At 38.7% G+C, this 15,042-nt stretch overlaps 1 protein-coding gene across 6 annotated transcripts in view; it reads left to right on the top strand.

Annotated features, from left to right (window-relative positions):
• dst (dystonin) overlaps nucleotides 1-15,042 on the top strand; it is a 642,458-nt gene that overhangs the window by 613,886 nt on the left and 13,530 nt on the right. For 3 of the 6 annotated variants that reach the window (XM_043681258.1, XM_043681269.1, XM_043681275.1), the window contains 6 exons: nucleotides 5,076-5,093; nucleotides 5,482-5,599; nucleotides 7,616-7,684; nucleotides 7,899-7,913; nucleotides 8,435-8,628; nucleotides 9,127-9,237. In XM_043681258.1, the coding sequence (XP_043537193.1) occupies nucleotides 5,076-5,093; nucleotides 5,482-5,599; nucleotides 7,616-7,684; nucleotides 7,899-7,913; nucleotides 8,435-8,628; nucleotides 9,127-9,237 (525 nt within the window). The remainder of the gene's footprint in view (nucleotides 1-5,075; nucleotides 5,094-5,481; nucleotides 5,600-7,615; nucleotides 7,685-7,898; nucleotides 7,914-8,434; nucleotides 8,629-9,126; nucleotides 9,238-15,042) is intronic. The other 3 variants (XM_043681284.1, XM_043681292.1, XM_043681300.1) reach the window with 2 other exon arrangements.

The following is a 15,042-nucleotide window of genomic DNA, read 5'->3' as shown; positions in this document are numbered from 1 at the left end:
ATGGCCAGGTATACCATATCAAAGGTGATCTGGTACCTTTGGAATGTTATCCCAGTAGGAACTAATACTTTCAGAGTAGGAGAGAATGGCTCCTGTACTTATTAATCTTTTCAAATTGACAAGTCACCTTTTCTTGTGGCATTAAATAATTAACTACTTGCAGCAATACAACAGAGCTTTACAAGTAAAATTGAACTTGGAAAATCTGTTGAAGAATATTATAAAGTAAGGAAGTTCACAACCCTGCAGTGATGACTGCAGAAACAACAGTTGTGGAGGAGGCCATTTGGCCTGTAATATATCTGCCAGCTCTTCAAAGGAGCTTTCAGTTAGTTCCATTCCCCCTATTATACCCCATAACCTTGCAAATGTTATTTTTTGAAGTATCTGTCCAATTCCCTTGTGACAGATCCTATTGAATCTGCTTCCAACATTCTTTCAGGTAGTGCATTCTAAACCACCTGAACTCAAACTCTGTTCACGTCCTTCCTGATTCCTTTGCCAATTACCTGTGTCCTCTGGTTACTGACATTCCTGCCTTATTTCTCTTTATTGATTAAAGTTTTGTGCAGGGACCTTCCTCGAGGTAGCGTGAGAGGTGGTGAGTCGGGTAATGGAGTGAGTTGGTCTTGGAGAGATACTCACAGCCCCCTCCCCCACCTAACTCAACACACACATACACACACACACCAAAGACCTTCCTTGTCTCTGCTGAATCCCTCAAGGAATAAGCTTTGAATGATACACTTTAGAATGCAGAAGATGCCAGCTTCTGATTCAGTGGAAACCTCTGGAGACTCAGGTGATCAGTGTTGAGGTTTATGATGGGGCAAGATATTCACCCTTGGTCTCATGTCAGCTTTTGAGCTGACTGGCAGCAATTGGATGAGTATTAGGAGCATTGTGGTAGTCACCATCTAACATGTCTGCTCACAAACTTAGGACAATTATGAAAAATGCACTATTTGTGTATATTTAAAGCAACATATTGATTCAAAATTGAGAATTTTTTTAAAAATTTGATGAAATACGGACTTTGTTAACTGGGGCAGCATTGATTGCCCATGCCCAGATGCTCGTTTGGGTAATATATAGTAAGGTAATCAACATGGAAGGAGAAAAGTCAGGTTATGGATGCATCTGAACAGTTTCATCCTATTTCAGATTTCTAGCATTTCTGTATAATTCCACTTCAATTGCTAATCTTACAAACATCCTACCTCTTAGCATATAAGACCTTTATTCCTACTCAGTTTCCAATCTTCCACATAATTTCTAGCTCAAATAACTGAGGGAATGAACAGTTTTCATCGGCAGTTGCTATATGATCTCTGTGTGGGGTGTTCCTGTAACTACAATTTTTTAAAATTTGACTTTAAAATGTTATGGCAGTCTGTGAATCCATTGAGTCAAGGAAAGCAGTTGTTCCTATCAAAAACTTAACATTGGTGACAATTAAAGAGTCCATTAAACAAATGTCTCATCTGTTGCTATGTACTTGTAATTGACATGTGCCAAGTGATTGTAAGATCAGAAATTGGTTTAGCTGCACTGCAAGCAACTCAGGTGACCCTCCCTTAAGATGTAGCATAGAATCTTAGTAGTCTGGTCATTTGACATTGCCTATACAATTTAAAACTTTGAGATGTACTGAGATTTTATTAATAGATTTGTTAACAATCTCCTTAAAAATTTCCTATTTTCTACTTTGAAAGTAAACTTTTTTGCAGCATTCATTAACAGAGATGGATGTGAATGTCAGATATCATTTCTTGACTACTAAATTCCCTTTATCGTTACCTCAAATCATCACCTCTTCACTGCTCCCATTCCTCAGTTCTTCTTACAATCTTACACAAAGTTTTCTGTTCTAATTAAATCCATTTGTAAATTCATTCCGTGAAGTCAATAATGTAAATCATTTTGAATGAATTCAAACTTTTGTTTTTTGAATTCAAAGGTGTAGTGATAATGTCACTGAACTAGTAACCTAGCATCCCATGTTAATGTTCTGGGGGCATGAGTTTGTATTCTAACATAGCAGATGGTGAAACTTGAATTCAATAAAAACAAATCTAGAATTAAAAACTAACCAGTGATAATCATGTATTTGTAGTAGTTGACCGCTGTTGTCAAATGGACTTTTTTTTTTAAATCCCACCTGGATCACTATTGCCCTTTAGGAAGGGAAATCTGCCATCCTTACCTGGTCTGACCTACATGTGACTCCAGACTCCAGCAATGTGGTTAACCCTTCACTGCCTGCTGGGTTATTAGGGATGGGCAGAAAGTCTGGCCAGCAGCACCTGTATACCATAATCATCCCAAAAAGATATTTAGCCTCTAAAGATCTTAGCCTCTAAACTAATTAAAAATTATTTAGCTTTAACCTTAAATGAAATTAATAGGGCCAGGCTAGTTTATTTTACCATTCTCCCTTGATTTCAGCTGTGAAAATTTTCCAGTGTACAGTGCTAATTTATAAAGCTAAAGCAAATTGTTTACTGTAAGTTGCTGTAACTTCACAGCAGATCAGTCAAAAACATACTGAATGGCAGGACAGGCTCAAAGGGCTGGATAGCTGACTCCTGCTTCCAGTTGTTTCTAAGCCCACACACCTTTTGAAAGCTATGCCAAGCTTCTGCATTTCAATTTGTTGCAGATTTTCTTCAGTTTTATTTCTTCATCCTGTTTGTGTCTTTGTGTGTTTATCTGGTACAGTCAGAAACAGGATTTGTCTGCCTGTCCTCAACGAAAACTAATTATAATTTTCCAAACATTTTAGGGTTGAAGGAGCTTTTAATTGCAACTTATTGAATAGTCACAGCACAGACGAGACCAGTCAGCCCATCATGTCTATGACAACTATCGAACAAAAACAACCTGCCTAATGCCATTTCCTTACCTTTTTCCTGTCACCCTGAAATGTTTTCCTTTTCAGATTGTGATCCAGTTCTCCTTTGATAGTGTGGTAGAGCCAGGTTGAATCGTGACTGTCAGGCATGGCATTCCAGATCTTAACCACTAGCTATGTGAAACTGTTTTCCTCATTATCACCATTGTTTCTTTGGCTAAAATCTCTGCCCTCTTATTTTCATTCCTTCCATCAATAGTTCCCACCTGTCCGGGCTATTCATGATTTAAATTTTTTTCAAACTTCCTTTCAAACTTTTCTTCTCCAAAAAGAACCATCCCAGTTTCTCCACTCTTGCTATGTGGCTGAAGTTCTGCATATCTAGAACTATTCTCGTAAATCTTTTCTGCTCTCTCCCTATTGCCTTCACAACATCTCTAAGGTTTAGAGCCCAGAACTGGACCAAGACTTTAGTTGAGATGGAACCTGCACCTTATACAGGTTATAATAAGTTCCTTGCTTTTGTACACTATGCTGTTACATACCATGATCCCACATGCTTTATTAGTGATTCTCAACCTGATGCTGATCTGTGTAAATAGAAACAGAGTTAAAACTTCCAAGTGATTTTCAATATCCACAATATTTACGTCTCTTTTTAATGTAACATACATGCATTGTTTGTTTTTTTTTCCTATGTTAATTACTATTTCACTAATCATATTTGAAAATCTCTCAATTTCAGGGAAAAATATTGAAACTTTAACAGATGTTCATAAATATTCAAGCTACATTGCATGTGTCATTTTCTATCATTATCTTATCCACATAGTGTACAATTGTACAGATTGCGCAGTTGGGCTGTGTGAGTGGGGCTATCTGAAAAAGAATAGTCTTGCAACCCCTTTGTATGCTTGGTACTTTTCCCACAATAGTCGAGTGTGTGGTGCTGGAAAAGCAAAGCAGGTCAGGCAGCATCTGAGGAGTAGGAGAATCGAAGTTTCGGGCATAAGCCCTTCATGAACTCCAGCATTTGCAGTCCACACTTTCTACTACTTTTCCCACAATATATTGATGTAAAAAGGACTTTGCCTAAACTGTTTTTAATGCATATTTGCATAGAAATTTCCCGGCAAGTAGACAGGTGCAATAAGCTAGAAATGTCAATTGCCAGTGTGAGCAATGACTATAGGTAATTGCTAGAGCCTATTAATACCCTTGATTGCTGCAATAACACCAAATGTGGCTTCCAAATAGGAATAAATACAACTACAGCGAGTAGTCCTCCATCCAGCTATTGACTGGAGGATAGTGTTTGAGTGAGCCGTCGCTATCCGATTTTGAAAATTATGATGTGTTTGTGCTATCATTTTATGAGCCCTAGACATTTTAACTTAACAATTTAGCAGGTAGGTGCAGCCTGGACTGTCTGATGTAATATTGCTTCTCAATACCAACAAAGTTAACTAAGATTTTGTCAGACTGTACCTCGTTGTTGAGGAACATATGTAAAAGACAGATCTGTATTGTAAAATTTCAAATGGGTAGCAATGGCAAATAAATTAATCACTGTTGATTGTTTTAGAAAAGTATTTGAGTAAATTGATGGCTTTGGTAAAGTGTATCAATGTGTGTGGCCCTATGCCATGGAAGTGAGGGACTGTTCAATTTCAAGTCTGTGCTGAGACAGTCTCACCCTAGGCAATTGGCTTTGTCATTCCTGAGTCAGGAAGGCAAGTTGATAAATCATGTGGGGTTGCAGCTCCTGATGACTTACACTGGGGGTGTACTGTGTGAATGTCCAGTGAGGATGAGATGCAACGACGATACCTTGCATGATATTGAAAGCACAGTGTTAAAAAACATGACAGTTATTCTCCAGCTTCACACAAAATAGATCACTTGAATGAGGGACTGGAGAGTTGTTAACATCTAATTGTAGCCCAAGTTACATCATTAGTTCAGAAAAGAAGAAAGCAAGCAAAAACAAACTTATCAAAAGAATAAAAATGAATAGATCTGTACCCTGTTACAATACAAGAATCTCAACACACTCCTTAGCAGGTTTGTTTACTGGCCTTAGTTGTCTTGTATAAAAATTGGAAATTCCACTTTGAATTTTGTAAATAAATATACAGTCATTTAAGAGCACTGTTATATTTCAAAACCAAAGCTGATGTGACTAATTTTCTTTTTCTTCATATTCTCTTCCATGACTTAGTTCTTCCTGGGAAATCAGGTACAGAACAACATAAATGTCTGATGTGTTTTACCTGTTGTGCTGTGTGCTAAAAGCCAGTAACTGCTGCTTTGTGGCTTTCCAAGTATAAATGAGTTGGACCTGGAGAGGCTTTCCCAATCTATTTTCCAGTGGCTTATTTTAATAATTGCACAGTTGTTGGGGTATAAAAATGTCTCTGCTGCTGCTTTTCCTTCTAATTGTTCTTTATCTTTCAAATTAGCTGTGCAAACTGATTGGAAATTAAGCTTGCAACTGCAAAAATTAAATGCTTGTTTAAAACAATGATTACGAATTGGAAGAGAAATTCATTGCAATATTCTTTTTTTGATTTCTCACTGTTAAAGTTAATCAGCTGCTAAGCTGTTTCTTGCTGCTCTTTTTGCAGTTTGGTGACTCGCAGCAGCTGCGGCTAGTCCGTATCCTGCGCAGTACTGTCATGGTTCGTGTTGGAGGAGGCTGGATGGCACTTGATGAGTTTCTGGTGAAAAATGACCCCTGCAGAGGTAGGTTGTGAACTGTATTTTGACTGGCTGTGTCAATCACAACTTCAACACCATGAGCTCTTGTCATGTGCCGTAATACACCGCATGACATTTGTATGTTTGCCTGTTTGTTAGTGGAATTTTTAGCCATTTATTTAGTAAAAGAGCAGTCTCAGGACAAATATAGCTTGGAACAGGCATCAATAGTGGATCAATGAGATATGTACTATTGCCCACTTTGGATGTATTTCTGAAGGTCTCACCACATGATCAATTGTCTGCAATTGTCCTACCCCTCTGTCCTGCCGTTCATGCCAGAATCTATCCCATTCTTCTGCTCAAGTGTAGTGTAACAGCTTCTTAGCTACCTGATTGAAAGATTCATTATTAGAGTCATAGAGTCACACAGTTTGGAAACAGCCCCTTTGGTCCAATTCATCCATTTCAACCAAGTTTCCCAAACTAAACTAGTCCCACTTGCCTGCGTTTGGCCCATATCCTTCTAAACTTATCCTATCCGTGTGCCTGTCCAAATGTTTTTTTAAATATTGTAATTGTACCTGCATCTACCACTTTTTCTGGCAGTTCCTCAGTGTGAAAAAGCTGCCTTTCAGGTCACTTATAAATCTCTCTCCTCCCATCCCCTGGTTTGGAAGACTCCCCCTACCATAGGGAAAAGATGGCTATTACCGTACCTATGTCCCTTGTGACTTTATGAACCTCTATAAAGTTACCCCTCAACCTCCTATGCACCACTGAAAAAACACTTAGCCTATCCAGCTTCTTCTTATAACTCAAGCTCTCCAATCCTGACATCCTTGCAAATCTTTTTTGAATTCTATCCAATTTAATAATATCCTTCTTCTCGCAAGGAGATCAGAACGATACATAGTACTCTAAACTTGACCTCACCAACGTCCTGAACCTCAATACGATGTTCCAATTCCTGTACTCAATGAACTGAGCAAGGAAGGCAAGCATGCCAAACTATCCTGTCTACCTGTGACAGAACTTTCAAACAACTATGTACCTGAACCTATAGGTCTCTTTGTTTAACCACACTATCCAGGGCCCTCTCAATAACTGTATAAGGACTGACCATGTTTGTTATATCAAAATGCAATACGTCGCATTCATCCAAATTAAACTTCATCTGTTACTCCTCAGCCCATTTGTCCAATTGCTCAAGATCCCTTTATAATCTCAGATACTGTTGACTATTCCACTAATTTTGCTGTCATATGCAGCATGCCTCCTATATTCTCATCCCAATTGTTTATATAAATGACAAACAAAAGTGGACCCAGCACTGATCCCAGCAGAGCACCATTGATCAGTTAAACAACCTGTTTCCAATGTTTTTACAACTAATAAATGGAAGTGCTGAAAGAAAATGAAAACATCATGCACTTCCTCTTGAAGATTGTATAATATTTCTTTGAATATTTCTCATAATATTGAACTGGATATTAATCTTTAATTCTGGGAGATTGCAGACCAACCCTGGAGAGTTGGCAGCACTGCGTGTTCTTCACGAACTAGAATTGACCTCAGCCATAATAAGCCACGGTGGGGAAAAATAATCAGTCAGATTGCTGATTCTTTATTGAAAACTAAGTGTAAGTGGAATGGATTAAGCTCACCCGTATGTCCACTTTTATTAGCCAATTGATACCTCGGTCTGAATTCAGATTCAAAGCACGTCACTTGAGTCAAAGCTGCAAGTGTTACCTTGTCACCAAGAACCACCAACTTTACTGGTGTTTTGTTTGGAAGGGGAGTAAGAAGGAATGTAGAGAATGTAATGATTTTTAAGTAAATAACGTGACAAAAATTTAAATTCTGTATCTGCAAAGATGGAGGTTTTTTAATATCTTGAGTATTCTGCAGTTGTTAGCTTATTTGTATGTTAGAAGCAGCTTAAATGATCTCATGGGTGTTGTTTTGTCAATCCTTTGCTTGCTCCTGTTTCCTACTAAAGGTTTCTTCTCCATTTCCTTTGATGTGATGCAATCCCTTTATCCATTTTTTTTCTAGTTCATCATCATGGGAGTAAAATGTTGCGTTCGGAATCAAACTCTTCAATTACCAGTCAGTCTCCTATAGGTTGGCAATCCTCTGTCTCTTTTCTTTCCACTGTGTGCTTTCCTATTCTGTATGGCTTAACCCACATGGCAGCTGACAGCAGGCTTTTCATGTTTTTTTTATAAAGAGAACTGTAATCCAATGCGCTTTTAGTTTTTTTAACCAAATACAGAATGATCGGCCATTTTGAAATGCATGTGAAGTTGCTTATATGACTTTTTTCTTTTACCCGCAGTAATACTCACTGCAAGTAAGTGGTCACCTTGTCTGATATTTAGCATCCTCCTAAGTGGAATGTACATATCTGTTCTGCCTGAAAGTGATGTGCTGTTTTGAGCTTCTGCACAAGTTTTTGGAGTTGGGTTTGCTTACATGGGTCCCTGGGCTTTCTTAAACTGACTGCATGATGTTAGTGGAGTTCAAACTCTTGCGTAGCTCACAGTGTGAATCTGAACTGAAACATTTAATAAGATCAGAACTTTTCTTTTTATTTCCATTTAAGTTTTCTGAATTTTGCTGGGCTAATTCATGTCATGCTCCATACATACACAAGCCCAAATGTTGAGTGCTGCTGTTGCAAGTTCTGTTGCTGGTATGGATAGGCTATTAATTCAGATTTTAGTGTTGTTTCATCGTTCTGTTACCACCTTTTAGTCCTCCTGTACTCTTTTATTTTCTCTCCACACTTCACCTTGTTATTGCAAGTTTGGTGCTGGATCATGTCAACACCAGTGATTAGAATTTGAACTATTGTTTTATTCCTCTCTGCAGCAAAGGGCAGAACAAATGTTGAACTGCGTGAAAAATTCATGCTTCCTGAAACCACCGGTCAGTCTGTGGCTGCCTTCCGATCACGGGGTCGTAGGTCACGGCCATCATCACGGGCCGCTTCGCCAAACAGGTCAACCTCCAGTGCCAGTCAGAGTATTTCAGTTCCACCAGTAACTACAAGTACACCTCCTAAGGTAATGTTGAGCAGCACAGTCACTTCCAGTTGTTTCCTGTGACCTATGTATTTTGGCAAGCCAATTATTTTAACCCAATGTAGCACTCAGTCTGTTGGCTTCTGTGTGTTGCTTAATTGCATTGTTACAGCAATCTCACTTTTAAGCTGCTATTTTGTTACCTTAATTACACTACCATAGCGACCATTAAGCTTGAATCCAACTTCAGTTTTGTTATTAGGAATTTATTGTGAAAAAATAGCGAGTGTGCATTTGCAATACCCCACTAATCGAAGAAAGCTAAATGCATGCCAGATATCGCAGATTGCTTACTAACCTGACTCACATTTAGACCCCTCAATTGAAGGGAGTCACAGAGTGGATCTTCATCATTGTATTTTTAAACTTTTACTCCTCCATATTTGCATTTCCTCCTCCATGACACTGTGTTTATTCCTGATCATTTTATTTTATTGTCTTAATTTCCATTCATTTTCAATGTATCCTTGTTTCACACAGACATCCCAACATTTAATCCGCAATTATGATAAACCATGGTTGACAAACAGCAAAACATCAACTCCTTATAAGTCACCAGACTCCCCTGAACGCCGAATCCCATCTCCAGAGGTATAGTACGGTGAAGTACTCCCAGTCTAAAAGACAAGTGCTGGTAGTGGTCAATCAACTCTCTTTTGTATTGACCTTGAGTTTTGCTACCTGTCTTGGCAAGGGCTATGACAAAACGTTTGTTGCTTTGAAATTCTGAGAAGAATTTTGTGCTGTTTTTCAGGATTCCAAATGCATTTTAATTTCTCTCTCCTACGTAATAGTTTGTGTTATGAAATTGAAACATTGGAGAATGATGCTAAATTTTAAATACTTTTTGTGAACCCCACCCCCCCCAAACCTTTACATTTTCTTTCGGAGAAATCAGTTTATATAGCAACAGTGCATGCACAAAGGTGCAGTGACATCAGTTGGTATATGAAGATCTTTGCACTTCAGTAATAAATTCTTAGATTTATTGTTGGAAATAAACATTTTGATTGAATTGAAGTTAACCTTGTGATTAAAGCTCACTTATTGAGGAGAAAAAAAGCAAAATGATTGCAGGCAATAAACTATTCTTTTCAGGAGGTTGGAGAATTGACATCTTTGATCAGTTAGTATACATCAGTTTTATGCAAAATCAGTAATTTGCACAAATTTAGTATTATTGACAAGTTTGGTCTGAATTCCAAGGTCCAAGCTAAAGAATACTTAAAACTCTGAATCCTGAAAAAGAGGTTCTCTTATAGCCCGGTTACTTCTGACTTAATCTGTAACACTAGAAACTAGTTGAGATTTTTCCACACTTTGAGGACTTCCTTTATGCATCTTAGCCTCTTAAGATCTAGTTTCATTTATCTTCTAACCTTCCCTTTCTATAACACCGTCAATTTTGCCATAAACATTTATCCATTTTCATTCATTTCATCTTGTCTGAATCCATAAGGAATCATGTAATTGTGTAAATCTTCCCAAAGGTCTTTTTCCCTTTCTTAAAAGTTTCATGTGTCTTCTTATGCATGGGTAGAGTGGTTTACTGTCAATCGCTGCATCGTAATTCACTGCTAATATTCTGGCGAAGCTTCTGTGATTGTAGATTTTTTTTTTAGGATTGATATTTTCCTTTCTGGAATCTGTTCAGTGATACACCATGAAAGCTACAGAATACTATATTTCAGATACTGCAAGGTGGGCAAGAAGGACCTTGACTTGATCAACCCTCATACTTCCTAAATAAACCCGAGAGGATACATATCCTTGCCCATTTATAACAATTTGACCCAGTTCTCCAGAGCTGTACCAGTACTTTCCACAATGTTGCTTTTGACCAAAGATGCCCATCCCCACCATGAAAATGTCAGGCTTATGAGTATTTGTATTTGAAATAAAAGTGTGAATCCTGAGTATGTGGGCCAGCTGGGGCCCCAGGCTCAGTCTGTACAAAGTTAGCAAATGATATGGTCTGTAAATATGTTCTAGTCACAAGATTGGGAAGGGAAAGAATGAACCTCAAGATTTTCTGTTGTAAACTGCAGAAGCACCAAAACAGAAAATACTGAAAATACGCTACAGGTTAGTTGATTTTTGGAGACTTTGCGCACAAGTTAACAGCTTCAGTGTGAGTCATTCTTCAAAACAGAGTTCAGAAGAAAGGTTTACACTTATAAGGCGTTCTCGATTCAGATGCCAGTACACCAGTTGTGTGCTTTCCAGCACTTTGTTTCTTGTTTTGATATCCACATTAACAATTTTCAGATGTTTTAGTTCTAAGTCGCAGGTTAGATTCAAATATAATTATGCTGTTTCAAAATCAAATTACCCTTAATGAGTCATATAGTCATAGAGACGTACAGCATGGAAACAGACCCTTCGGTCCAACTCATCCATGCCGACCAGATATCCCAACCCAATCTAGTCCCACCTGCTAGCACCCGGCCCATATCCCTCCAAACACCCATCCAAATGCTTTTTAAATGTTGCAATTGTACCAGCCTCCACCATTTCATCTGGCAGTTCATTCCATACATGTACCACCCTCCGTGCGAAAAAGTTGCCCCATAGGTCTCTTTTATATCTTTCCCCTCTCACCCTAAATCTATGCCATCTAGTTCTGGACTCCCCGACCCCAGGGAAAAGATTTTGTCTATTTATCCTATCCATGCCCCTCATAATTTTATACACCTCTATAAGGTCACCCCTCAGCCTCTGATGCTCCAGAGAAAACAGCCCCAGCCGGGTCAGCCTCTCCTAATAGCCCAAATCTTCCAACCCTGGCAACATCTTTGTAAATCTTTTCTGAACCCTTTCAAGTTTCACAACATCTTTCCGATAGCAAGGAGGCCAGAATTGCACACAATATTCCAACAGTGACCTAATCAATGACCTGTACATCTGCAACATGTCCTCCCAACTCCTGTACTCAATACTCTGACCAATAAAGGAAAGCATACCAAATGCCTTCTTCACTATCCTATGCTTAAATCAGGTCAGTAATTCATGCAAATAATCTTTCAGATTATATAGTTTCTGTCAATAAACAACTTTCTTCATAAATAGATTCCTACATTGTTACACCAGTTCCTAGTTTGTGTTGGTTGCCATTTGTTTAATGGCACAAGAACAGAACAGAGCTCAGTTGAGTAGACTGTAACCAAGGGTTGTCACGAAACAATTGGCTACTTCCCATCAGGAACTTGTTTGGATGCAATTGAGGGATATTCTCTCAAAACACAAAGTAGAATAAACAAATCCAGAAATCCCTGGATGACAATGGAGATAAAAATTACATTAAACAAGAAATAGTTTGCCTACGACAGGTTTCAGAAAAAGAAGTACAGTTAAGAAACAGGTTGATTATAAAAGCTTCAGAAGGCAGTGAGAAGCAAAGAGAGATTATGAAAAAATACTGGTCGCTAAGATAAAGGGAAATCCTAAAGTCTTCTGTAAGCACGTCACCAGTACGAAGTGTAGGACCAAACAGAGATCAAAAATGGGTTTACACATAAAAGCAAGAACATGGCTGAATTGTTAAGTGAATACTTTGCACCTGTACTTGCTCCCTAGCTATCATGACTAATGCAATCTCAGTCACAAGAAAAGTTCAAAATTGCTCAGGAGAAAACATTGAATGTGCTGTCAGTTGATAAGGCACTGGGGCCAGATGAGTTGCTTCAAAGGGTATTGAAGGAGGTGAAAGTGGAAATTGCACTGGCAATAATATTTCGCTCTTGCCTAGATTTAGGGATAATGCTAGAAGACAGGACAATGGCAAACCTTGCACCCTTCTTCAAAAAAGGTTGTAAAGCTCAGTCCAGCAATTACAGGCCAGACAATTTAACTCTGGTGGTGTAGAAACATCTAGAAACAATAACTTGTAATAGAATTAATAGTTACACAGAAAAATATGGGTAAATTCAAAAATGTCAGTATGGAATTTTTAAGCAAAAACATATCGAACTAATTTGCTGGAGTTTTTGAAGAATAAAGAGAGAAGGCAAAGCTGTTGATGAAGTTTACATGGACCTTCAAAGGCATTTGATGTAGTGCCACATGCTGAATTGTGAGCAACACGATAGATCATGAAATAAAAGGCATAATAGCAATAAGGACACAAAATTATCTGACTGATTGGAAATAGAGAGTGATGGTTTTTTGGGGTTGAAGGCTGGTTTATATTGGAATTCCCCAGGAGTTAATATTGGGACCCTTGTTTTTATTCTTACAAATAATCTAGATCTTGATGTGCGGGAGACAATTTCAAAATTAATGGATGACAGAAAACTTGGGAGAATTGTAAGCTCTGGAAGAAGTATAGAACTTCAAAAAGACATTGACAAGTTGGTAGAGTTGGCAGATAATAGCAGATGAGATTCAATCTGGAGAATTGTGAGGTAATACATTTTGGTACAAAGAACATGGAGAGCTAAAGGGTGTGCTGGATTAGAGAGATATCGGTGTATATGTGCATAAGTCATTAACGGTGACAGGTAGAGAGAGCTGTTCTAAAACAAAACATATAATGTTTTAGGCCTTGTGCAAAATCATGAGGAGTCTGGGTAGTATAGGCAGTTTTACCCCTCATGAAAGGATCAAGAACCAGAGGGTAAAGATTTAGTATTTTGCACAAGACGCAGAATGCAAAGTGAAAAGAGAGTTTTTCACACAACTGATCAGGTGTTGGAATACTCTATCTGGAAGTGTGGTGGAGGCAGGTTCAGTTGAGGCATTCAGGGAGGGCCTTAGATGATTTTTTAAAAATAGAAATGAGATGCAGGGTTATGGGTAAAAGGTAGGGGTGTGGCACTACAGTATTGAGTGTACTGAATTATGCTGATGTATTGGGTCGAATGGCCTCCTTCTGCTACATAGCAATTCTATGGTTCTGTTTAATGTCATTTAGCAGCTGGTAGTTGAGCTGTCTTCCCACAGTTACTTCTGCAGTTTGCAAATGTACATTGCATGAAGGAATGCATGGTACCAGAGGACTGATAGCACAAAGGGAACTGCACCCCAGTAAGATAAAGAACAGAATTATAAATATTAGTTATTGGGGAGATAAAGTAAAAGTCAAATTGAAATGTACTAAAAATTAAATTTCTGGATCCTTATCAAAATGCAAACAGAAAATGCAGTGTTGGCATGTGACATACTGGCAATAACAGAAGCATGACTTAAAAGTGGAGAGGGCTGAGTGGTTAACATTTTGGGATATAACCTATTCTAAAAGTGGGGGAAGGAAAAATGGGAGGTGGGCTGGCAGTATTCCTTTGTGAAGACATTGTAGTGTTAAATTTACAGGATGACCTTAAACACAAAGTCAGAATCCTTTCGGTTGGAATTGATGAGTGAAAAGGGAATGAAGGGAATAGTTGGGAATATTCTATAGGTACCCTAATTGTGAGAGATATTGAGCAGCAAATCTGCAGGGAAACTACAGAGAGGTAAGGAAATATAGCATAGTGAGATTGGAGGACTTTAATTGCACAAATATTGATTGGATGTCAGGAATTTTCCTTGACTAGTGCACCCTTGGCACAAACAGAAGACATTGCTGGATCTATTGATGGGCAATCAAGGTGGAGAGAGTGGGCCAAAGGCCAAATTTTCATAACCAAGGCAAGACAAGTCAGGAACTTGTCTGACAGTACAGCTGCCTCATCTCCTCATTTTACGACATGCAGTGCCCTCTTTGGCGACCTGACAACAGTAGTTAGAGCCCGCACTGCTGTCTGCATCCCATGAATGGATAATGTCAAATGAGCAGTCTGTTAATTTTGAGACAGTGGAGCAATCAAAGGATGAGGAGTGATGAAGCAGAGTGCTGTTAGAGTACATGCAAAAACTAGCATGACACTGTTAGTGAAGGGCAGGGTATAAATGAGAAATAGGAAGGACAACATAGATCCTTGGGAGATATGATAAGCAATTGGAACAGGCTGTTCATCTCCTCGAGCTTGCTGTGTCATTCAATAGGATCTTGGCTGATCCAACATTCCTCAAGTCGACTTGCCTGCCTTTTCCCCATAATCTTGATTCCCGTACTGATAAAGAATATATTTATAGAGTCATAGAGATCTACAGCATGGAAACATACCCTTCGGTGCCGACCAGATATCCCAACCCAATCGAGTTCAAACTGCCAGCACCCGGCCCATATCCCTCCAAACCCTTTCTATTCATATACCCATCCAAATACCTTTTAAATGTTGCAATTGTACCAGCCTCCACCACATCTTCTGGCAGCTCATTCCATACAGTTACCACCCTCTGCGTGAAAACGTTGCCCCTTAAGTCTCCTTTATATCTTTCCCCTCTCACCCTAAACCAATGCACTCTAGTTCTGGACTCCCCGAACCCAGGAAAAAGACTTTGTCTATTTATCCT

This window comes from Chiloscyllium plagiosum, chromosome 3 (assembly GCF_004010195.1).
Source record: "Chiloscyllium plagiosum isolate BGI_BamShark_2017 chromosome 3, ASM401019v2, whole genome shotgun sequence".
Lineage (NCBI taxonomy): Eukaryota > Metazoa > Chordata > Chondrichthyes > Orectolobiformes > Hemiscylliidae > Chiloscyllium > Chiloscyllium plagiosum.
This window is presented reverse-complemented; position numbering and strand designations above follow the sequence as displayed.